This window comes from Haematobia irritans, chromosome 3 (genome assembly GCF_050003625.1).
Source record: "Haematobia irritans isolate KBUSLIRL chromosome 3, ASM5000362v1, whole genome shotgun sequence".
Lineage (NCBI taxonomy): Eukaryota > Metazoa > Arthropoda > Insecta > Diptera > Muscidae > Haematobia > Haematobia irritans.
Genome location: NC_134399.1, coordinates 120,011,206 through 120,037,824, shown reverse-complemented (window position 1 = coordinate 120,037,824; position 26,619 = coordinate 120,011,206). Strand labels below are relative to the sequence as shown.

Genomic DNA, 26,619 nt, shown 5'->3' with positions numbered 1-26,619 from the left:
TATTCGTATTTTAGAGAGACTAAAGCCTAAAACCAAAGATCACGTTTTCGCACGAAAAACTCTTATACTCCATATAAAAAACGTTTGCGCAGAATATTTATTGTACAAATTTGTATGCAACTCTGGAACAGAGACCAATCCCGCCGAGTCGCGCTGCCGTCGACCATTTCGTGGCAGTCATCGCAGCCACCGAACATATCGACTCAAATTTAGCCGCTAATTAATCAAAAATATTCACCCATGTTCCGATATCCACTTCAATTCCACTATTCACGTCAAATCCACGAACGTGGAAATTTGGTGTTCCTAATTCCACGTCCTTTTTTGAACTTTTCTGTAGCCAGCTGGGTTGCACAAATCTCCCAAAAATTCACTAAGGCGGAAATCAAAATAAGTGGAATCAGTAGACTTATTATAATTTATTATTTTTTAAATTAAAAATGACACAGTTTTAATAAAACTCATGTATTAAATATAAAACATTTCAAATTTTTTACGCGAGTACTTTTTTTTAACCGGAAATACACCCATCTTGGACATAATTCAACTTTCACCAAGACTTTTGCAAGTGAAATTATTTCACGAAAATTCCGGTGCAAGTGGATTGTAGGACACGAAAATCGTGGAATTGATTCACATTCACCTGGAAGTGGATTTGGGAACATGGGCAATTGATTTATATCGGAAAAAATGTATTAATAATTGTATTTTTGGCCAACATTTTTTGCCGTCCCCCCACAATCAATCAATATCAAGTTAACATACTTTGATAATTTTGCAAAATTTTAGAGCAGGACATTTGGATGAATTGTAAATTTAACCCAGATATGCCGACGGGCCGTTATATTCTGTAGCACACCAACAAGTAGATTAGAAAATGTAAAGCACTGTAAACGCAGAAACCTGAACATAACAGGTGTACTAAAGGGTGATTCTTTTGAGGTTAGGATTTTCATGCATTAGTATTTGACAGATCACGTGGGATTTCAGACATGGTGTCAAAGAGAAAGATGCTCAGTATGCTTTGACATTTCATCATGAATAGACTTACTAACGAGCCACAACGTCGAATTTTCAGTGAATGGGCCCTAGAAAAGTTGGCAGAAAATCCGCTTTTTTATCGACAAATTTTGTTCAGCGATGAGGCTCATTTCTGGTTGAATGGCTACGTAAATAAGCAAAATTGCCGCATTTGGAGTGAAGAGCAACCAGAAGCCGTTCAAGAACTGCCCATGCATCCCGAAAAATGCACTGTTTGGTGTGGTTTGTACGCTGGTGGAATCATTGGACCGTATTTTTTCAAAGATGCTGTTGGACGCAACGTTACGGTGAATGGCGATCGCTATCGTTCGATGCTAACAAACTTTTTGTTGCCAAAAATGGAAGAACTGAACTTGGTTGACATGTGGTTTCAACAAGATGGCGCTACATGCCACACAGCTCGCGATTCTATGGCCATTTTGAGGGAAAACTTCGGAGAACAATTCATCTCAAGAAATGGACCGGTAAGTTGGCCACCAAGATCATGCGATTTGACGCCTTTAGACTATTTTTTGTGGGGCTACGTCAAGTCTAAAGTCTACAGAAATAAGCCAGCAACTATTCCAGCTTTGGAAGACAACATTTCCGAAGAAATTCGGGCTATTCCGGCCGAAATGCTCGAAAAAGTTGCCCAAAATTGGACTTTCCGAATGGACCACCTAAGACGCAGCCGCGGTCAACATTTAAATGAAGTTATCTTCAAAAAGTAAATGTCATGGACCAATCTAACGTTTCAAATAAAGAACCGATGAGATTTTGCAAATTTTATGCGTTTTTTTTTTTTTAAAGTTATCAAGCTCTTAACAAATCACCCTTTACATGTAGTACGGTCGGCATATCAGGGTTAATTTTAAAATTGGTTGTACAACTAATCTCAAATTGACTCAAATTTAGCCGCCAATTAATCAAAAATATTGATTTATATCAGAAAAATGTATTAATAATTGTACATTTGGCCAAAAATTTTTGCCGTCCATCCACAATCAATCAGTATCAAGTTACTTTGATAATTTTGCAAAAATTTAGAGCAGGAAACTTGGATGAATTGTAAATTTAATTTTAAAATTGGTTGTACAACTAATCTCAAATTGATTTTATAATGGATAAATCTCCGCCGCCGAATAAACAAATTTATAGCGGCTTAGTCGACAAGCTGCCGCCGAAGGCAACAATTTCGTGTCAGCCGACGCCGAAAAATGGGTCGGCTACATTATCTTCTCTGGAATTTTGCCACGGAATAATAGGCAAACATATTATTTCGCCCAAATAAGTTAACAACCCTGTGTTTGGGACCCTATCGCGCCACCAATTTTAGCCCCCGCCGACAGGTCAGTCGATGCCACCGCCGAATATGTCGACTCATCTCGACTCAAAGTTAGCCGCCAATTACACTGAAAAAAAATATTGTCGTAAGGTCAAAGATTTCATGTCTTTAAAATACGAATGCAAATTTTGCTTAGCATAGAAGACGCATTTCTCTAGTATACAGTTTTTTTTTTCTTGACCACAGGTCGATAAACTTTGCAATGAAGTGGTATTGTCCTTATAATTAAGTGATTTGATTTAAAAATGGATATCATAACATGAAAGAAAAAATGTTTGGCCTAAGGTCAACTTGACTTTAATAATTTAGAAAAAATCTTTAAATTTAATGAAATTGTCTTCAAATTTGTTGTCTTTTTGCAATTTGACACAAAGCAAACAATCGTTCAAAAATAGGACACGTTTTCCAACACTTTATTTTAAAGACGTTTTTTATTTGAAACATAGCATAATTTCTAGTGAAAGTCGAGTCTGAATTAGGAAAATAAAGTTGTCGTTAACTCGTTTTTAAAGGACTTTGATAGCATATGAATAAAAAAAGGTGAAAAGGCGAAAAATTAAAATTTGCTTCCTAGAAGCAAGTACACAAAACCCGATTTTAAAAGAAAATTATGTCTTAAAAGTGTCCTTATTTGTATTCTCCGCTTCTTTGGCTCGGAATCAATACCAATTTTTTTAAAGTAAAGACAAAATCTTTGGAACCGGGTATGCTTTTTGTCAGTGTAATCAAAATTATCGTTTTAAATCAGCAAAATGTATTTGTAATTGTTTTATTATTTGTCAAAATGTTTAAATTTCCACCCAAAATCCGTCAGCATCAAGTTGCTATAATTAATATAATTTTGCAAAAATTTAGCTGAGGAAATTTGATTGAGTTGTAAATGGTATAGTAAGATTGGTTGTACAACTAATCTCATTACCATTCGGATAACTTCAACTTGATTTTATAATGGATAATTGTTCGCCGACGAATAGACAAATTTATATCAAATTTATATCGGCTTAGCCGTCCAGCCGCCGCCGTCGGGGGCAAAAAATTAGTGTCAGCCTCCGCCGACACAAATGGATCGGCTTCATTCTCTGGACCCTATTCACGGTGATAAATTATAATATTTCCTTTTGTGCCAGAAACGAACTTTAGTACTATGAATAACATAGACTCCAAATGGAGTAACTTACATTTTACAAGGAGGTTTAAAATAACCAATGGCAAGAGAAGTGTTACCACCACCTAAATAATTCAATTGTGAATGACACAGTCTTTGGTAGAACTTTCTACGCAATCCATGGTGGAAGGTATATAAGATTCGGCCTAGCCGAGCTTACGGCCGTATATACTTGTTAGTTTTTTTATTGTTTTTAATTTTTTTTTTTAAATTTCGAAAGTAAGAATATTTAAACGGGCACATTCCACCCTTTATGGGTATATTCATTCTTTTTATTTCGTGAGCACAGTGTAATTTAAAGTTCTTCTCCATTTTCTTATTGAAACATTTTAAAAATAAAATTATAAAAAAAACCTTTCCTCAAACATTAAAATAAAATTAAAATATCTTTAAAAAAATACTTTCCTTAAATATAACAATAAAAACATAATTAAATATATGAAGTACACTGTTAAAAAGGACACATTGATAAAAAATAAATTTTGTTTTCTTGTGGCTTTTTTTCTTCTGTATAGTACTGACATTCAGTTTTTGTTATAGTACTGGCATTCATTTAGGATTATTCTTTAAGTTATTTGTAGATTTTTCTATAAATTACAATTATACAATAATATTTTTTAATATATTCGTATTATATATATTATTTTTATATAAATACTTAATATTATAACATAGCATCTATGACGTTTAAGTGAATATTTTTTGGTAGATTTAATCACGGCTCCGTTGTTTAGTAACTCAAATGATTGTACTGACATTCCATACTAGCGTTTTGTTCCTTGTTATCACTTCGTGGTGTTCTATTTGTAGGCACTGACTTGTCGACATAGCTTCTGCTTCTGTTCCTCATGGATTTTCTTAGTATTATGGAATTATTCATCAGTTATGCTATAACAGCAGGCACACAATTTCGTTCTTAAGAATTGAAATTAAAGAGAAAAATTAATTTTATTTTATTTAATTTAATTTAATTTAAGAGAAAAAACAAGCGATTTTAGTGCAGATAGTCATATTTAATCGCAACATGCACTAAAACAAATAGGAAAAAAATATTGACTTGAATCCATAGATTTTTATGTAAATTTAAAGAATTTGGTGTTTATTCGACGATGTGATTTCCTTGCAATAAAAATATTTTTGAAATCAATTCTTCATTAAGTCAATATTCTTTTCACACCCAGAAAAAAGTGCCTTCGAAACTAAAGGAAAAAATTTTCATCAATATAGTTTATCCATTTTATTTCCATTAAGGTAAATTTTTGTGAAAAATAATAAAATTTACTCGTTTCAGTAAAAAAATCCTAAACTGTAAGCAGTTAGGAATAGTTCATTAACTAGAATAAGGCATGGAATTTTACTCATACTATTTTCTTCGCTGGGTATAAGAATTTACTACTGAAAAAGAAAATTTTATTCGCCGATAACAAAGCATTCGTAAAAATAAACAAAAACCGAACTAAAACCAAGTTTCCTCAAAATTAGTAAAATTTCTTATAAAATGATAATTGCGACTTCCTTTATAATAGAAAGTTTTTCATACATACGAACAACACTTGGCATAGAAAAATATTTTAGTTCATTCGTACTAAGAAGTATGCAATCCTTTCAAAACTTAAGGAAACACACTTGTTAGAATATAGGAAATTTTCCTAAATTTGTATTGTCTACCTGGAATCGATACCTGTCATCGTAATCGATGTGTTTGCGCGTGGGTGTAATCGATATATTTGCGCGTCGGTTGTTTTTTTAGTTGGAATCGCGTTGTTTTGGTATACGGAGAGATTGTTAAAAAATAATATGGTAAAATAATATAATAAATAACAAATAAAATATATAAAATATTTGTTATTTTAAATTAGTGAGAAAAATTTTCGTTTTTTAAATAAATCTATCAATGTTCGTGATAGTGCATAAAGAAAGAAAACACCAGCAGAATAACAACCCTTTCATTTGTCTTCATTTTGGAATCTTCAATTATCAGGTAATATTCAGTGACGCTAACCTTTTGGAACAAAAATGTTTTATGATTTTTTATATTTGTAGGTATTGAAATTGTAAAAGGAGGACAAAATCGTTAGGCAGCAACTTATTAAAAGTGAAAAGTACAAGAAGAAGAAGAAGAAAAAGTGCGTTTTACAGTTGATAATATCACACGGAAATTGGAAATAGTGGAATAATAAACTAATATTTCAAAGAGATTCGATGCTGTTGATTCTTAATAAATATATTCAATATATTAATAAAACATGTCTTTTATTGAAGATAAAATTGCTTATAGAAATAAATAAAATTGTATTTAAAAACGAAGGTAAGCAGTTCTAATTATGAAGTAAAAGTTTTACCACAAATGTGTAAGATTTGTCGAAATGAATGAAAAAATTCAATAAAATCATTCCATATATGAATTCAAATTAGTTAAATTTTTTCATTCTGTAGTATAGTGGTATATAAATATAGGAAAATGTTAACTAATATGTGGAATGCATTATTCCTGATTTCTACGAAAATCACATCGTTCAAACAAATAAAAATGTCTTTGGCGCTATACGAAGTTCAACTTTCTTCACAATGAGTTCATTTTAACTTAAAGAAGGGGTCACTTTTTTCTGGGTGCAGTGTTCTTTTTGGAAATAGAAAAGCGTTAAATGCTGGAAATAATCTTAAAAGAAAATTTGTTAGTTTATAGATAGCAAAATAAGTTAGCAAGGTGTGAATGAAGTCGACGTATTAAGATGATGGTGGAATGTTCAGCATGTCTGAGGGTCGTGCGATTAATCCCAGACATAGGCAAACCCTAAGCCTGTTTCAGCGGTGATTAATAATAAATCATAATACACTGATATAATCCATCTGAGAATATGACCTGTCAAAATTTAATTTCTGTAGAAAATTTTGTCAAAATTTTATTTCTACACCCAAAAAAAAAAGTGAACCCACCGTGGAAGAAAATGTAGGTTTATTTTAGAAAATTTTAACTAAAATAGTTTTCTAATTGCAATATGTTACAAATAAGTTAATACTTTTTGTCAAATTGAAGAAAATTTATTAAAAATAATTAATTTTTTTCTCTTGTTTAAGAAAATTTCATATGTTGAAAGAAAAAATTGGATTTAAAAATTGTTAAAATGTCTTTAGCGCTATACGAAGTTAATGACAGGTACAATTTTAGTAAAATTTACTCATTTGAGAGACTTATGAACTCAATTTAAGCAAACTTCTGCCATTTTAGGAAAATATGAACTATTTTATTTTTTAGTAAAATTGTGCACTATACACTGAAAAAAAGCATGCCCGGTTCCAAAGATTTTGTCTTTACTTTAAAAATTTTGGTATTGATTCCGAGCCAAAGACGCGGAGAATACAAGTAAAGATAATTTTAAGACACAATTCTCTTTTAAATTTGGGTTTTGTGTACTTGCTTCCAGGATTCAAATTTTAATTTTTCGCTTTTCAGCTTTTTTTCGTCGTATGCTATTAAAGTCCTTTAAAACCGAGTTAACGACAACTTTAGTTTCCTAATTAAGACTCGATTTTCAGTAGAAATTATGCTATGTTTCAAGTAAAAACGTCTTTAAAATAAAGTGTTAAAAAACATGTCCTATATTTGAATGATTTTTTGCTTTGTAGTCAAGATGCAAAAAGACAACAAATTTAAAGACAATTTCATTGAATTTAAAGAATTTTTCTGAATTATTAAAGTCAAGTTGACCTTAGCCCAAACATTTTTTCTTTTATGTTATGATACCCATTTTTAAGTGAAATCACTTAATTATAAGGACAATACGACTTCAGTGAAAAGTTTATCGACTTTTGGACAAGGAAAAAAACTTTATATTAGAGAAATGCGTCTTCTATGCTAAGCAAAATTTATATCCGTATTCTAAAGACGTGAAATCTTTGACCTCCCGACAATATTTTTTTCAGTGTATTTGTATACAACTTTTTTCTTAGCAAAAAATTATTCAAATAAGGAACATTTACTCATATTGTGCAAAATTTAACAAAAATCAACAGATCTTCATGAACTAAAATAAAGTTCAGTTGGCATTAGAGCCCCTTTTTCTGGGTGTATAGAAAATTTTGTCAAAATTTTATTTCTATGGACAAGTGTGTCCAATTTTTTACTGTAAAAAAATTTGTCAAAAATTTATTTATATAGAAAATTTTGTCAACATTTTATTTCTATAGAAAATTTTGTCAACATTTTATTTCTAAAGAAAATTTTGTCAAAATTTTATACAAATTTTTGTCAAAATTTTATTTCTGTGGAAAAGTTTGTCTAATTTTAATTTCTACAGAAAATTTTGTCAAAGTTTTATTTCTATAGAAAATTTTGTCAAAAGTTTATTTCTATAGAAAATGTTGTCAAAATTTTATTTGTAGAGAAAAACTTTGTCAAAATTTTATTTCTATAGAAAATTTTGTGCAAATTTTATTTCTATAGATTTTTTTTGCCAAAATTTTATTTATATAGAAAATTTTGTCAAAATTTTTCTATAGAAAATTTTGTTTAAATTTTATTTCTATAGACAATTTTGTTTAAATTTTATTTCGATAGAAAATTTTGTCGATAGGAAAGTTTGTCCAAATTTTATTTTTATAGAAAATCTTGCCAAAATTTTATTTCTATTGACAATTTTGTCAAAATTTTATTTCTATAGAAAATTTTGTCAAAATTTTATTTCTATAGATTTTTTTGCCAAAAGTTTATTTCTATAGAAAATTTTGTCAAAAATTTATTTCTTTGGAACATTTTGTCAAAATTCTATTTCTATCGAAAAGTTTTTCAAAATTTTATTTGTATAGAAAAACTTTGTCAAAATTTTATTTCTATAGAAAATTTTGTGCAAATTTTATTTCTATAGATTTTTTTGCCAAAATTTTATTTATATAGAAAATTTTGTCAAAATTTTATTTCTTCAGAAAATTTTGTCAAAATTTTATTTCTATAGAAAGTTTTGTCAAAATTTTATTTTTGTATAAATTTTTGTTCAAATTTTATTTTTATGGAAAATTTTGTCCAAATTTTATTTCTATAGAAAATTTTGTCCAAATTTTATTTCTATAGAAAATTTTGTTTAAATTTTATTTCTATAGAAAATTTTGTCGGTAGGAAAGTTTGTCCAAATTTGATTTTTATAGAAAATTTTGTCAAAATTTTATTTCTATTGACAATTTTGTCAAAATTTTATTTGTATAGAAAAACTTTGTCAAAATTTTATTTTTATAGAAAATTTTGTGCAAATTTTATTTCTATAGATTTTTTTTTGCCAAAATTTTATTTATATAGAACATTTTGTCAAAATTTTATTTCTTTAGAAAATTTTGTCAAAATTTTATTTCTATAGAAAGTGTTGTCAAAAGTTTATTTTTGTATAAATTTTTGTTCAAATTTTATTTTTATAGAAAATTTTGTCCAAGTTTTGTTTCTAAAAAAAATTTTGTCCAAATTTTATTTCTATAGAAAATTTGGTCCAAATTTTATTTCTATGGACAATTTTGTCAAAATTTTATTTCTATAGAAAAATTTGTCAAAATTTTATTTCTATAAAAAATGTTGTCAAAATTTTATTTCTATAGAAAATTTTGTCAAAATTTTATTTCTATAGAAAATTTTTATCAAAATTTTATTTCTATAAAAAATGTTGTCAAAATTTTATTTCCATAGAAAATTTTGTCAAAATTTTATTTCTATAGAAAATTTTGTCAAAATTTTATTTCTATAGAAAATTTTGTCAAAATTTTATTTCTATAGAAAATTTTGTCAAAATTTTATTTCTATAGAAAATTTTGTCAAAATTTTATTTCTATAGAAAATTTTGTCAAAATTTTATTTCTATAGAAAAATGTTATCAATTTTATTTCTACAGAAAATTTTGTCAAAATTTTATTTCTATAGAAAATTTTGTAAAATTTTTATTTCTATAGAAAATTTTGTCAAACTTTTATTTCTATAGAAAATTTGGTCAAAATTTTAGTTTTATAGAAAATTTTGTCAAAATTTAAATTTCTATAGAAAATTTTGTCAAAATTTTATTTTATTTCTATAGAAAATTTTGTCAAAATTTTATTTCTATTAAATTTTTTTGCCAAAATTTTATTTATATAGAAAATTTTGTCAAAATTTTATTTCTATAAAAAACTTTGTCCAAATTTTATTTCTAAAGAAAATTTTGTTCAAATTTTATTTCTATAGAAAATTTTGTCTAAGTTTTATTTCTATTATATTTTTTCCACAATTTTATTTCTTTAGAAAATTTTATTTCTATAGAAAGTTTTGTCAAAATTTTATTTTTGTAGAAATTTTTGTTCAAATTTTATTTCTATGGAAAATTTTGTCCAAGTTTTATTTCTATAAAAAATTATTTCCAAATTTTATTTCTATAGAAATTTTTGTCCAAATTTTATTTCTATGGACAATTTTGACCAATTTTTTCTATAGAAAATTTTGTCAAAATTTTATTTCTATAGAAAATTTCTATTATATTTTTTTCCACAATTTTATTTCTTTAGAAAATTTTATTTCTATAGAAAGTTTTGTCAAAATTTTATTTTTGTAGAAATTTTTGTTCAAATTTTATTTCTATGGAAAATTTTGTCCAAGTTTTATTTCTATAAAAAATTATTTCCAAATTTTATTTCTATAGAAAATTTTGTCCAAATTTTATTTCTATGGACAATTTTGTCCATTTTTTTATAGAAAATTTTGTCAAAATTTTATTTCTATAGAAAATTTTGCCACAATTTTATTTCTAAAGAAAATTTTGTCAAAATTTTATTTCTATAGAAACTTTTGTCAAAATTTTATTTCTATAGAAAATTTTGTCAAAATTTTATTTCTATAGAACATTTTGTCAAAATTTTATTTCTGTAGAAAATTTTGTCAAAGTTTTATTTCTATTAAATTTTTTTGCCAACATTTTATTTATATAGAAAACTTTGTCAACATTTTATTTCTATAAAAAACTTTGTCAAAATTTTATTTTTGTTCAAATTTTATTTCTATAGAAAATTTTGTCCAAGTTTTATTTCTATAAAAAATTATTTCCAAATTTTATTTCTATAGAAAATTTTGTCCAAATTTTATTTCTATGGACAATTTTGTCCTTTTTTTTCTATAGAAAATGTTGTCAAAATTTTATTTCTATAGACAATTTTGTCAAAATTTTATTTCTAAAGAAAATTTTTGTCAAAATTTTATTTTTAAAGAAAATTTTGTCAAAATTGTATTTCTATAGAAATTTTCATCAAAATTTCTCAGCTCAAAACCATTGAAAATTTTATAAAAATTTATTTCTATAGAAAATTTTGTCAAAATTTTATTTCTATAGAAAATTTTGTCAAAATTTTATTTCTATAGACAATTTTGTCAAAATTTTATTTCTAAAGAAAATTTTTGTCAAAATTATATTTTTAAAGAAAATTTTGTCAAAATTTTATTTCTATAGAAATTTTCATCAAAATTTCTCAGCTCAAAACCATTGAAAATTTTATAAAAATTTATTTCTATAGAAAATTTTGTCAAAATTTTATTTCTATAGAAAATTTTGTTAAAATTTTAGTTTATAGAAAATTTTGTTCAAATTTTATTTCTATAGACAATTTTGTCACAAATTTATTTCTATAGAAAATTTTTGTCAAAAATTTATTTTTATAGAAAATTTTGTCAAAATTTTATTTCTGTAGAAAATTTTGTCAAAATTTTATTCCTATAAAAAAGGTTGTCAAAATTTCATTTCTATAGAAAATTTTGTCCAAATTTTATTTCTAAAGAAAATTTCGTCCAAATTTTATTTCTAAAGAAAATTTTGTCAAGATTTTATTTCTATAGAAAATTTTGTCAAAATTTTCTTTCTTTAGAAAATGTTGTTCTAATTTTATTTCTATAGAAAGTTTTGTCAAAAATGTATTTCTTTAGAAAATTTTGTCATAATTTTATTTCTATAGAAAATTTTGTTCAAGTTTTGTTTCTATAGAAAATTTTGTCAAATATTTATTTCCATTGTCAGAAATTTATTTCTTTGGAAATTTTCTTTCAAAATTTTATAAAAATAAAAATTTTGTCAAAATTTTATTTCTACAGAAAACGTTATCCAAATTTTATATCTATGGAAAATGTTGTCAAAGTTTTATTTCTATAAAAAATTTGCCCAAATTTTATTTGTATAGAAACTTTTGTCAAAATTTATTTCCATAGAAAATTTAGTCCAAATTTTTTTCTATACAGCATTTTGTTCAAATTTTATTTCTTTAGAGAATTTTGTCAAAATTTTATTTCTAACAAAAATTTTCTCAAAGTTTAATTTCTATAGAAAATTTTGTCAAAATATCATTTCTATAGAAAATCTCTACCAACTGTATCAACCTACATCTACAAATGACAATGTTGTTAAAAAATATTGGGTTAGTATCGTGGTCTCATTGTGCAGATGTGCCGAAAACAATATTATTTGTGCAACAAAAGATGATGATCCAAATCAACTTAAATGAGCAAAAAAATGTGCATTTTTTCACAATAAAGAAACATGAAATAAATTTGAGTGGAACGAAAAGTTTTTGTGTGTTTTTGTGTATTTTTTTATATTAAATAAAAATAATATTTAATACATAATAATAAATACCAATTAAAATTAACTAAATCTAAGAAAAATTAAATATAAGCGTGTTATATTAATACAACCAATTATTTTTAGTCAAAAAAATGAGTTATTTACAAATGTGCAAAAGAGAATTGTGCTTGAAAAAAAATTCTAATAAATTGTCCAAAATATTTTGCATGTCAGATATTAAGCCAAAAAAAAAATTATACTTAACATAAATTTATAAACGAATAATGCTAAGATGTGAGGATAGGATAGAGTGCAAAGTGTGGATGCTTTCTGAAGGGGGTTGTGGTAAAGTGGACTCTTTGCTTGATAAATGCTCACTTGGGTCCTTGTCGTGTATCTTCTCGTTGATATTTGGCAAAATCTAAGAAAATCTCTTCTAATGTCGTCTGGGATATTGAATAGTCTTCAATATTCAATTGATCACGATTACTTTCCATAAGGCCAAATATTTGAGACCATTTAATACTGGATAATGGAATGTAGAAAGTAAGTATACCTTGATAGTTTTCTCTATAGAAATTTGAAGAAGAAAATAAAAAAATTGAATTAATACCAATTATATGAATTCCAAATCCCAAAAATACTCACTGTAAAATGGCTTGAGGGAATTCGGTTTCTATAAATGTTCTGACATTTTGGATATCCTGTTCCATTACTTGTGAGGGTTGTGAATTATTTTCTATACTCAATACCAAGCTGCTGTAAGTACAAAAAAGGGGAAGCAAAAAAATTATTCACATAAATTCAAATGTTTAATGATTAAAAAAACTTACTTGGACGTCTTTATGATATCCGTGCTGCGTTTCACTTTGATCTTCAAAATAAGACCTTTGGAGAATTTATTCTTCAAATGTTGTGTGGATCCAAGACATTTAAATTCACCATTAACCATAATGGCCAGGCGTGTACATAAAGCTTCACACTCTTCCATACTGTGTGAAGTCAAAATAATTGACTTTCCTGAATCTCTTATGCGGCATACCATATTCCACAATTGACGACGTGCTGCCGGATCCATACCCGTTGTCGGTTCATCCAAATATATCACCGATGGGCTACCTATTACCGCTAAGGCTGTACTCAATTTCCGTTTATTACCACCACTATAGGCTTTAGTCTCTTTATCCATGTGTTTCATGAAACCGAAAGATTTCGCCAATTCTTCGGATATTTGATTGATGCGATCACGTCGTACACCACGTAGTAGACAGAAAATACGTAAAGTTTCACGACCTGTTAAATCGTCTAGCAAAGCATCGAATTGTGGACAATAACCAATTTCTTTGTAGATGCTGTTAATATCAGCAGCTAGATTCATGCCCTTGACATAGGCCGTACCGCTGGTAATACGCTCATCACCGGTCATCATTTTGAAGGTGGTAGTTTTACCGGCACCATTAACACCCAGCAGGCCAAAGCATTCAACTCTATGGTGGGGAAATTGTAAAAGAAATCATTTTAATATAATCACAGTAGGAAGATAAAAACAAATAAGAAGGGCGCCAAATTCGAATGGACGGACCTCGTAACGTCGCATAATATTAGCATACAGACAGATACAGGTGATTTCTACCACTGCCATATGTCCACTTGATATCCTATGCAGACAATTGTTCCATAGTTAGAGATGTCAGGGAGCTTGAAGTGAAGATTGATGACTACCTCCCCAAGCCACCGTGGTGCAATGGTTAGCATGTCCACCTTGCATACACAAGGTCGTGGGTCCGATTCCTGCTTCGACCGAACACCAAAAAGTTTTTCAGTGGAGGATTACCCCACCTCAGTAATGCTGGTGAAATTTCAGAGGGTTTCAAAGCTTCTCCAAGTGGTTTCACTGCAATGTGGAACGCCGTTCGGACTCTATATAAAAATGAGGCTATAAAAATGAGGTCCCTTGTCATTGAGCTTAACATGGAATCGGGCAGCACTCAGTGATAAGAGAGAAGTTCACCAATGTGGTATCACAATGGACTGAATAGTCTAAGTGAGCCTGATACATCGGGCTGACACCTAACCTAACCTAACCTCCCCGAACTTTGTGATAGGAATCTGTCGGCAGGAATCTGAAACTTTCTATACCTAAATCACATATCTTAAGGTCGTGGACTAAAGAGAGAAATCAGGAGCTCGATATACACGTGGCCAGAGCACTCCCACTTGCAACAACCTCAAGATTCGTTGCATGACATTTTATGGCATGTTCCTCTTTGGTAAGCATGCGAAACATTTCCTCCTGCTCTTTAATTTTCAATTGGCAAGGACTCTTCTACCATCAACACATGTCCATATGATAACCTACGCGAACAATTGATCCATCTATCCATCAGGTAGACCCATCAAGGAGTTTGAGGTGAGGATTAATGACTATCACCCTACATTTAGGGTTTTCTTTGTCACCAGGAATCTGAAACTTTCTTCCCCAAAATCAACAACAAACGTGTTCACGTCTGCGACCAAACGGATGAATCGATATCGACATTTTTGGCCAGAGCATTCCCACGTGCAAGAACCTCAAGGTTCTATGTATGACCTTAGTTCCGTTTTGATAAAAACTCGGAAATTGTTGCTAACGTTGGGAGTGGGAACAAGATCCTGAAGACATTGGCTGGTAGCACTTGGGATACAGATAAGGAGACGATTCAAAGAACTTAAGAGTCGATTGATCGCCCACTTATCGACTGTACGGATGCCGTTTGGACTCCCAGTAGAACAGATAACGAAGGATCTTTTATACGATGCAAAAGATCCAGAAAACATTGGGTGGTAGCACTTGGGAGAAAGAATCGTTTGGTCACCCCTATCGACTGTACGGATGCCATTTGAACTCCCAGTATAACAGATACCCAATGAAGGATTCTCCACTGGATGTCACTCTAAGTCGCTGGAGCAACATCAGCAGCATGAGTTCCAAATAGCCTCGACGAGACAACGTTCCTTCGGGCGGTTGGGTTAATTACCCGAACCATGCCACTACCAGAAGGGCGCCCTCTGAAAGATTCAAGACCATCCAGTTCGATTTCAGAAGGAATTTGCAATTAATCAATTGATCGGCAATGATAGTGATGAGAGAATAAGAGCGGCATTGGACGCCGTGCACACGCAGCAGTTCACAAGGCGAATTCTTCCTACCAGTGGAGCATTGAACTGGGAGGAACCCCACCACCAGTGAACGACGACAAGATATGGCCGCCTGGCGAGACGAGATCGGAGCTAACTCAACTACGAACTGGTATCTCCAAGTACCTGTACAGTTATGACTCACTTCTCAGCTCAATTCAAAATAAATGATCGGAATCTGGACTTTCATCTAATATCACGAGACATCTCTTCAATAAAAATAGGATTATTTCAATCGAAATGGTGTTCTATTATGATATGGTTTTCCTATCATTACGCAAACAAACAACTTTTTTGGTTGGTGATATAAAATATTTACCAAATATAGTGAAACCTCTAAAACTTGGACACTATGAGGACCGGGCATCTCTCAAAAGTGGACAAACGTAAGACGTTGGCTATATTAATACATTAAAACAAGTATATACGGCCGTAAGTTCGGCCAGGCCGAATATTATGTACCCTCCACTATGGCTTGCGTAGAAACTTCTACTAAAGACGGTCATCCACAATTAAATTACTTGGGCTACGGCCGATGGCAAGGCATATTAAAACTTCTTAACATCATCTTCTAAATTGTAAGTTAGTCCATGCGTTATATATATAGTAGACAAAAGAAAGGTCGATTAAATACGTATATATTCAGTTCTTGACCGGTATGTATAGGGAAGAAAAATTACGAACCGATATGAACTTTTGTGTGGTAATTATAGAGCCAGAATTGAAATATTGGGGTCACTTTATATGAGGGCTATATACAATTATGAAGACGACAAAAATTACAGATTTTTTACTGTTTGGTAGATTGGTAGAATTCTTGATGTTTTGAAAGGTTTTGCAAAACATTCCTCTCCAACTAAGAGGTGCTTCATAAATTTTCTATAGAAATAACATTTTGACAAAATTTTCTACGGAAATAAAATTCTGACAAAAATTTCTACCGGATCGGATGAATTTTGCTCCTTCAAGAGGCTCCGGAGCTCAAATATGGGGATCGGTTTATATGGGGGTTATATATAATTATGAACCGATATGGATCAATTTTTGCATAGTTGTTAGAGACCATATACTAACACCACGTACCAAATTTCAACCGAATCTGATGAAATTTGCTTCTCTTAGAGGCTCCGCAAGCCAAATCTGGGGATCGGTTTATATGAGGGCTATATATAATTATGGACCGATATGGACCAATTCTTGCATGGTTGTTAGAGACCATATACTAACACCACGTACCAAATTTCAACCGAATCGGGTGAAATGTTCTTCTCTTAGGGGCTCCGCAAGCCAAATCTGGGGATCGGTTTATATGAGGGCTATATATATTTATGAACCGATATGGACCAATTTTTGCATGGTTGTTAGAGACCATATGCTAATACCACGTACTAAGTTTCAACCGGATCGGATGAATTTTGCTCTTCCAAGAGGCTCCGGAGGTCAAATCTGGGGATCGGTTTATATGTGGGCTATATATAATTATGACCCGTGTGGACCAATTTTTGCATGGTTGTTAGAGACCATATACTAATACCACGTACTAAGTTTCAACCGAATCGGATGAAATTGTCTTCTCTTAGAGGCTCCGCAAGCCAAATCTGGGAATCGGTTTATATGGGGGCTACATATAAAATTGAACCGATGTGGACCACTTTTTGCATGGTTGTTAGAGACCACATACTAATACCACGTACTAAGTTTCAACCGGATCGGATGAAATTTGCTTCTCTTAGAGGCTCCGCAAGCCAAATCTGGGGATCGGTTTATATGAGGGCTATATATAATTATGGACCGATATGGACTAATTCTGGCATGGTTGTTAGAGACCATATACTAACACCACGTACCAAATTTCAACCGAATCGGATGAAATTTTCTTCTCTTAGAGGCTCCGCAAGCCAAATCTGGGGATCGGTTTATATGAGGGCTATATATAATTATGGACCGATATGGACCAATTCTGGCATGCTTGTTAGAGACCATATACTAACACCACGTACCCAATTTCAACAGAATCGGATGAAATTTTCTTCTCTTAGAGGCTCCGCAAGCCAAATCTGGGGATCGGTTTATACGGGGGCTATATATATTTATGAACCGATGTGGACCAATTTTTGCATGGTTGTTAGAGACCACATACTAATACCACGTACTAAGTTTCAACCGGATCGGATGAATTTTGCTCTTCCAAGAGGCTCCGGAGGTCAAATCTGGGGATCGGTTTATATGGGGGCTAAATATATAATTATGGACCGATATGGACCAATTCTGGTATGGTTGTTAGAGACCATATACTAACACCACGTACTAAGTTTCAACCGGATCGGATGAATTTTGCTCCTCCAAGAGGCTCCGGAGGTCAAATCTGGGGATCGGTTTATATAAGGGCTATATATAATTATGTTTCAAATTTCAGCCGGATCGGATGAAATATGCTTCTCTTAGAGGCTCCGCAAGCCAAATTTATGGGGGGCTATACGTAAAAGTGAACCGATATGGCCCATTTGCAATACCATCCGACCTACATCAATAACAAATACTTGTGCAAGTTTCAAGTCGTTTCGTTCCGAAGTTGGCGTGATTTCAACAGACAGACGGACGGACATGCTTAGTTCGGAGTCTTAGAGCAATATGTCGATGTGTTACAAACGGAATGACAAAGTATAAAAACTGTCAAAACTTGGAGGTTTCACTGTATGTCTAAGCGACTATTAATAATCATCACCCTTATATGCCATATCGACTATCTTCCAATGTCGTGCATTAATTTGGTTTTTGCTCTCTGATGGGAGAGCATCAGCACCGTTCGCCCTGATTTTAAAATTTTAAATTTACAATTTAATTAAATCAAAAACTTACGGTTTCACACATAACGATATTTGATTGACAGCCAAAAAGTTATCATAGTATTTAGTAACACGATCTAATACTAAATTCTGAACGGTTAATTCCGAAGGTGTCATATTCAAAATGCGTTCCTTTTCATTTTCAACATCATCATCATGGTATGCATCTTCGGCCGGTGGATTAGGTTTGCTAATAAAATATAAATCGATAAAAATATTAAATATATTCCTTATAAAAAATATTGAATACTTACAAATTTCTTTGTTTCCATTTGTAAATCAATTCATTCAAAATGCCATATTCACGACAAATCAAAACAGTAAAGAATACTACGGCAGTAGCAATTAAGTAGACAGTTTCTGGTAAAATTCCAGGTTCTTTCCAATCAAAATAGGGTATGGTGTCTGTAGGGAATAGAAGAAGACATATAAATTGAAGTTGTATACACAGAAAAAAATATCATTAATATTTTTTTCAATTATAATCATAATTGAAATAGAATAAATATTGAATTATAAATTAATTAATTAAATCACTGTTTTCTTTAATTAGAATTTACAATGGACTGTATAGTCTAAGCCGGATAATATAGCAGGCTACCACTATATCTAATCTAACCTATATCGATTTGTATTTTAGTAAAAAAAAAACATATAATTACCCCTGCTGGACAGAAATCACTCTTATATGACTAAGTTTACTTACAACAACATTTCGGTACCAATTGACATCTTAGAGCATCGGGTAGAATGACAATAACTCTATTACTGCAGGCCTCTCGTGTAGCTACATTCACATATAATTTATTAAGACCCATGGCCAATGAGAAATGAGGGAATATCCTAAATATCCAACCCAATAAATCGGCAGTAGGTTTTGTGCCCAAGAAATCAATGGACATCACAGCAACCACAATAAAGAGGGCCATACCTATGGAAAGGGAAAATTATCAAAAAAATATTAAGAAAACTCCAATATCTGGTCGAGCGAGAAAGTGACATCTAGCCTAATTCAACTTACCACAAAATATATTGATTATAGAAACTCTACCAAATCCAGTTGATGGTTCCGAGAAGAACATTGAGATCAAATATGTACATGGAAGAACCGAGAGTCCAAAGACGAATATTACCACGAAATAGCGAACTAAATATTTTCAATAAGATTAAATAAAAGAAAATTTATTGAAATTTCCGAAAATTAAAAACAAAAATCAATTCTTCCTCTACCACATCGATAACACATACCCAAATCACTAAATGATGAAAATCCATCCTCTTGGAAACAGGCTATGGTACAAACGACTATTAAGGCGGTCAGTGTAAATGTCATAATGTCCCATAGAAATTGTGATATCCAGAAAATCCATATATTTACACCGCTCACAAATTGCAATAGTTTTGAACGTGATTCACGCTCTTTGATTAGGAACAAAATGTAGAAAGCACTCACGAAACAGAAACAGAAACATAAATTCGTCGATAACTGTGTACCCAGATTATTACCGGTATTCAATTGATTCAATACCGTCTCTGTGGAATAGGGTAATGGGGCATTGGTAACGGCAATTTCATAGGACTCATTCATGGCAGCCCTAAAGGAATTTAAATTTTGATTAAAATTAAAAGAAAAATAAGGCATTTGTAGAAAAAAAATAATAATAATAAACACAAAAGTAAAATGCATAACAAAAGCACCACAAAGAATAGATGGATCCACGAAAAGCCTTCAATACAAAATTTCTAAAAAAAATGTACCATAAGGAATATGTAGAAGATTATACATTAAATTAAATTTAGATTTTTTATTTTAATTATTTATTTATTTACTTTTTTTTTGCATTCAATTTGAATATTTTCATATTCAAATATCTACACAAATTCGCATACCACTTGAAATTTTTATACCCTCAACCATCGGACGGCGCTTAATTCTGACTAGAACTAATACACCACTCCCAGGGATTTGCACGCTTAGGTCGGGACATTAAAAAAAATCTCCAAAATGTTCATAAATATACAAAAACCATTACAAACTTTAAACCATGTCAAAATTGGGAGATCAGAGAACAGGGCTATGAACCTTACTCTCCAAAATACCACAGGCTACCGGATTGGGATCGAGCGATTTTGGTGGCCAATATGAGATAAAAATTAAGAAACTAATCCAATGGACATCGAAAATTTGTAAAGAATATTTTACAAAATTGAATTTATATCAAATTTTGTAATTTTATTCATAAGCGTAGGAAGGCCTCTGGGGAGGGGGCTTAGACCCCACCAGAAAAATTTTAGCCCCCCCCAGAATTTGAAAACCTATTTACGATTTTACATTTTTACAAAAATTAAGCCAGTATATACTCGTACAACGCACAAAGTTCCACTAAGGACTTTCATGCACAATCGAATTACTTGGGTTGTGGTAGAAGTCTGATATTTATGAAATAAAGCTGTGGTTAACTTATGATTTAGTTGAATAAAAAATAGTAATTGATATTAGAACTATTCTTTCATAAATTAATATCTTAATAATGCTGCAAAAAAGCGTCGCCAAAAAGAAATGAAAATACACTCTTACTTACTCTTTTACTCTTTTTTAAACTATTTGAAAAAAGAAAACAAAAAATTACGCATTAAAATAAAAAAAAAAAAATTAAGTAAAAAAACTTTCTGTGTAGGTAAAATAGTTAACTTCTTTGTGAGGACATTTTTGGAAGTGCTTTTAAAGTTGTGCCTTTAGAACAACTCCCAATTTTTTGCTGGGAAAAGTGTGGAACTACCCTACGGGAAATGGATCAACCACAGAACTGGTACAGGACTAGTCCCTGGTGTGTATGGACCAGTCCCAGTTCTGATCAAAACGTATGGAAGGGACCGTCCACCTTTACATGGGTTTGTCATTGACGGAGTAAACTTACATTTTAGGACGCGTCTTGGACTCACCCCAAAGGACATGTCCTGGAACAATTTAGCAGGAGCAACCCATAAACAGGTCCTCAGGAACCAGTCTCGGACAAACTCTTAGAAATCTCTTTCAATTTGGGCTCCTAATCGAACCCGAAATGAAAAAAAAATTTTGAAATATATCGAACAAAAGGTTATTCTGATAATTTTATTTCACTAAATTTTATTTCACAATTTGCACCAATTTCCCGTAGGGTACTTTTAGTTGCTTTATTATAAATTGATTCTCGAGTTATTTTGATGTCTATTTTTTATTAAATTTTATGAAATAAAACATTAGTTGAACCTATAAGTTCAGTCTATAAAGTTTTAGCTAGGGGGGCTATAGCCCCCTCCCTAGGAAAATTGTCTAGCTACGCTAATGATTTTATTTCTAAAAAAATTTAATTTCTATAGAAAATTTTTGTCAAATTTTTTCTAGAAAATGTTTTCAAAATGTTATGTCTATAGAAAATTTTGTAAAAATTTTATTTCTATACGAAATTTTGTCAAAATTTTATTTCTAGAGAAAATTTTGTCAAAATTTTATTTCTAGAGAAAATTTTGTCAAAACGTTATTTCTATAGAAAATTTTGTCAACATTTTTATACCCCCACCATAGAATGGTGACGGGGGTATAATAAGTTTGTCATTCCGTTTGTAACACATCGAAATATCGATTTCCGACTATATAAAGTATATATATTCTTGATCAGGGAGAAATTCTAAGACGATATAACGATGTCCGTCTGTCTGTTGTAATCACTCTACAGTCTTCAATAATGAATCAATCGTGCTGAAATTTTGCACAAACTCGTCGTTTGTCTGCAGGCAGGCCAAGTTCGAAGATGGGCTATATCGGTCCAGGTTTTGATATAGTCCCCATATAAACCGACCTCCCGGTTTGGGGTCTTGGGCTTATAGAAATCATAGTTTTTATCCAATTTGCCTGAAATTTTAAATCTAGAGGTATTGTAGGACCACAAATACGTGTACCAAAAATTGTGAGTATCGGTCCATATTTTGGTATAGCCCCCATATAGACCGATCTCCCGATTTTACTTCTTGGGCTTATAGAAACCGCAGTTTTTATTCAATTTACCTGAAATTGGAAATCTAGAGGTATTGTAGGACCACAAATACGTGTACCAAAAATTGTGAGTATCGGTCCATATTTTGGTATAGCCCCTATATAGGCCGATCTCCCGATTTTACTTCTTGGGCTTATAGAAACCGCAGTTTTTAATCAATTTACCTGAAATTGGAAATCTAGAGGTATTGTAGGACCACAAATATGTGTGCCAAAAATTGTGAGTATCGGTCCATGTTTTGGTATGGTCCTCATATAAAACGACCTCCCGATTTGGGGTCTTGGGCTTATAGAAACCGTAGTTTTTATTCAATTTGTCTGAAATTTGAAATCTAGAGGTATTTTATGACCATAAAGAGGTGTGCCAAAAATGGTGAGTATCGGTCCATGTTTTGGTATAGCCCCCATATAGACCGATCTCCCGATTTTACTTCTTGGGCTTATAGAAACCGCAGTTTTTATTCAATTTACCTGAAATTGGAAATCTAGAGGTATTGTACGACCACAAATACGTGTACCAAAAATTGTGAGTATCGGTCCATATTTTGGTATAGCCCCCATATAGACCGATCTCCCGATTTTACTTCTTGGGCTTATAGAAACCGCAGTTTTTATTCAATTTACCAGAAATTGGAAATCTAGAGGTATTGTAGGACCACTAATACGTGTGCCAAAAATTGTGAGTATCGGTCCATGTTTTGGTATGGTCCCCATATAAAACGACCTCCCTATTTGGGGTCTTTGGCTTATAGAAGCCGTAGTTTTTATTTAATTTGTCTGAAATTTGAAATCTAGATGTATTTTAGGACCATAAAGAGGTGCCGAAAATGGTGAGTATCGGTCCATATTTTGGTATAGCCCCCATATAGACCGATTTCCCGATTTTACTTCTTGGGCTTCTAGAATCCGAAGTTTTTATCCTATTTGCTTGAAATTGGAAATCTAGAGGTATTTTCGGGTCATAAAGAGGTGTGCCGAAAACGGTGAGTATCGCTATATATTTTGGTATAGCCCCCAAAAGAACGATCTCCCGATTTAACTCCTTGGATTTCTAGAAACCGTAGTTTTTATCTGATTTGCCTGAAATTGTAAATATTCTGGTATTTTAGGCTCACAAAAACGTGTATCGGATTAAGTTTTTATCGGTCCATTTGGTAATGTCTTCATATAGACCGAATTCACTTCTTGAGGGTGTAGAAGGCGCACTGATCATGAAAATTGCTTGAAACTCAATGTAAAATTTCCAGATTTTACTTCTACAGATTTAAGATTTCAAATCAAGACGTTATTTTATAATTTTCTTGCACACTTACAAGAGATGTTAATGATTCCTCTAAAACTCAAACAAACATGGTTCTTATAAATCCAGAATCTGATATAGTCCTCTTAGGTGAAATCTTTAAATTTATCTTCGGGAAGTGTCCTCAAGTCCTCAAGCCCTCCTGAAATTTCAAAGGAAACCCTAATATTTGGTTCATGGTGGTGGGTATTTAAGATTCGGCCCGGCCGAACTTAGTGCTGTATATACTTGTTTTCTACAGTAGTTTTGACACAATTTTATTTCTATCGAAAATTTTGCCAAAATTTTAATTCTATAGAAAATGTTGTCAAAACGTTATTTCTATAGAAAATTTTGTCAAAATTTTATTTCTATAGAAAATTTTGTCAAAATTTTTTTTCGATAATACTTTTACAAAATTTTATTTCTATAGAAAATTTTGTCAAAATTTTATTTCTATTGAGAAATTTGTCAACATTTGATTTCTATAAAAAATTTTGTCAATTTTTTTTTCTATAGTACTTTTGACAAAATTTTATTTCTATAGAAAATTTTGTCAAAATTTTATTTCTATAGACAATTTCGTCAAAATTTTATTTCTATAGAAAATTTTGTCAAAATTTTATTTCTATAGAAAATTTTGTCAACATTTTATTTCTATTGAAAATTTTGTCAAAATTTTATTTCTATAGAAAATTTTTTCAAAATTTTATTTCTATATAAGGCTTTGTCAAAATTTTATTTCTGTAGAAAATTTTGTCAAAATTTTCTTTCTATAAACAATTTTGTCAAAAGTTTATTTGTATAGACAATGTTGTCAAAATTTTATTTCTATAGAAGGTTTTGGTAAAATTTTACGTTTATAGAAAATTTTTGTTTTTACTTGCTCTTTTTAGGATTTGGGCGGAATTTTTGATGTTTTGGGTGTGGTCACGAATTAACCACCTTTTCGCTTTAGGATGCTTAGTTTAGTAGATATGAGCCAAAGAAGTTTTACATATAAAAATTTCATTTTTTAGTATTTGGGTGGAATTTTAATTTTTTGGGGGTGGTCACGAATTATCCTTCTTTTCGCTCTAGGACGCTTAGTTTAGGAAATATGAGCAAAAGAAGTTTTTCATATAAAAATTTGATTTTTTTTAGGATTTGGGTGTAATTTTTGATTTTTTGGGGGTGGTCACGAATTAACCTCCTTCTCGCTTTAGGATGCTTAGTTTAGGAGATATGAGCCAAAGAAGTTTTTCATATAAAAATTTAAATTTTTTAGGATTTGGGTGGAATTTTTGATTTTTTGGGGGTGATCACGAATTAACCTCCTTTTCGCTTTAGGATGCTTAGTTTAGGAGATATGAGCCAATAAAGTTTTTCATATAAAAATTTAAATTTTTTAGGATTTGGGTGGAATTTTAAATTTTTGGGGAGTGGTCATGAATTAAGCTCCTTTTCGCTCTAGGACGCATAGTTTAGGAGATATGAGCAAAACAAGTTTTTCATATAAAATTTTCCATTTTTTCAGAATTTGGATAGAATTTTCGATTTTGTGGGGTAGGTCATGAATTAAGCTCCTTTTCGCTCTAGGACGCATAGTTTAGGAGATATGAGCAAAACAAGTTTTTCATATAAAAATTTAACTTTTTTCAGGGTTTTGATGGAATTTTAAATTTGTGGGGGGGTGATCACGAATTAATCTCCTTTTCGCTCTAGGACGCATAGTTTAGGAGATATGAGCAAAAGAAGTTTTTCATATAAAAATTTCAGTTTTTTTAGGATTTGGGTGGAATTTTTGATTTTTTGGGGGGTGGTCACGAATTATCGTCCTTTCCTTTTATTTCTATAGACAATTTTGTCAAAATTTTATTTCTATACAAAATTTTATTTCTATAGAAAATTTTGTCAAAATTTTATTTTTATAGAAAAGTTTGTCAAAATTTTATTTTTATAGAAAAGTTTGTCAAAATTTTATTTCTATAGAAAATTTTGTCAAAATTTTATTTCTATAGAAAATTTTGTCAAAATTTTATTTCTATAGAAAATTTTGTCAAAATTTTATTTCTATAGAAAATTTTGTCAAAATTTTATTTCTATAGAAAATTTTATAAAAATTTTATTTTTATAGTAAATTTTGTCAAAATTTTATTTTTATACAAAATTTTGTCAAAATTTTATTTTTATAGAAAATTTTGTCAAAATTTTATTTCTGTAGACAATTTTGTCAAAATTTTATTTCTATAGACAATTTGGTAAAAATTTTATTTCTATAGAAAATTTTGTCAAAATTTGATTTCGAGATAAAATTTTGTCAACATTTTATTTCTATAGAAAATTTTGTCGAATTTTTTCCACATTTTATTTCTATAGAAAGTTACGTCAACATTTTATTTCTATAGAAAATTTTGTCAAAATTTTATTTCTACAGAAAATTTTGTCAACATTTTTTTTTTCTATAGAAAATTTTGTCAACATTTTATTTCTATAGAAATTTTAAAATTTAAATTAAATTTCTATGAAAAATTTTTTTTCAAATTTTGTTTCTATAAAAAATTTTGTCAAAATTTTATTTCTATAGAAAATTTTGTCAAAATTTTATTTCTATAGAAAATTTTGTCAAAATTTTATTTCTATAGAAAATTTTGTCAAAATTTTATTCCTATAAGGAATTTTGTCAAAATTTGATTTCGAGAGAAAATTTTGTCAACATTTTATTTCTATAGAAAATTTTGTCCAATTGTTTCCACATTTTATTTCTATAGAAAGTTACGTCAACATTTTATTTCTATAGAAAATTTTGTCAAAATTGTATTTCTATAGGAAATTTTGTCAAAATTTTATTTCTGTAGAAATTTTTGTCAAAATTTTATTTCTATAGAAACTTATGTCAACATTATATTTCTATAGCAAATTTTGTCAAAATTTTATTTCTATAGAAGATTGCCAAAATTTTATTTCAACAGAAAATTTTGTCAACATTTTTTTTCTATAGGAAATTTTGTCACAATTTTATTTCTATAGAAAATTTTGTCAACATTTTATTTTTATAGGAAATTTTGTCAAATTTTTTTTCTATAGAAAATTTTATCAAATTTTATGAGCCAAAGAAGTTTTTCATATAAAAATTTAAATTTTTTAGGATTTGGGTGGAATTTTTGATTTTTTGGGGGTGATCACGAATTAACCTCCTTTTCGCTTTAGGATGCTTAGTTTAGGA

At 30.2% G+C, this 26,619-nt stretch overlaps 1 protein-coding gene across 3 annotated transcripts in view; it reads right to left on the bottom strand.

Annotated features, from left to right (window-relative positions):
• Positions 1–3,758: 3,758 nt before the first annotated feature.
• Abca3 (ATP binding cassette subfamily A member 3) overlaps positions 3,759–26,619 on the bottom strand; it is a 177,711-nt gene continuing 154,850 nt past the window's right edge. For all 3 annotated transcript variants that reach the window (XM_075299189.1, XM_075299188.1, XM_075299190.1), the window contains 9 exons: positions 19,351–19,697; positions 19,124–19,249; positions 18,809–19,033; positions 18,357–18,507; positions 18,116–18,292; positions 12,913–13,566; positions 12,728–12,838; positions 12,458–12,649; positions 3,759–4,445 (listed from right to left, as the gene is read on the bottom strand). In XM_075299189.1, the coding sequence (XP_075155304.1) occupies positions 4,403–4,445; positions 12,458–12,649; positions 12,728–12,838; positions 12,913–13,566; positions 18,116–18,292; positions 18,357–18,507; positions 18,809–19,033; positions 19,124–19,249; positions 19,351–19,697 (2,026 nt within the window). In that variant the 3' untranslated portion in view covers positions 3,759–4,402. The remainder of the gene's footprint in view (positions 4,446–12,457; positions 12,650–12,727; positions 12,839–12,912; positions 13,567–18,115; positions 18,293–18,356; positions 18,508–18,808; positions 19,034–19,123; positions 19,250–19,350; positions 19,698–26,619) is intronic.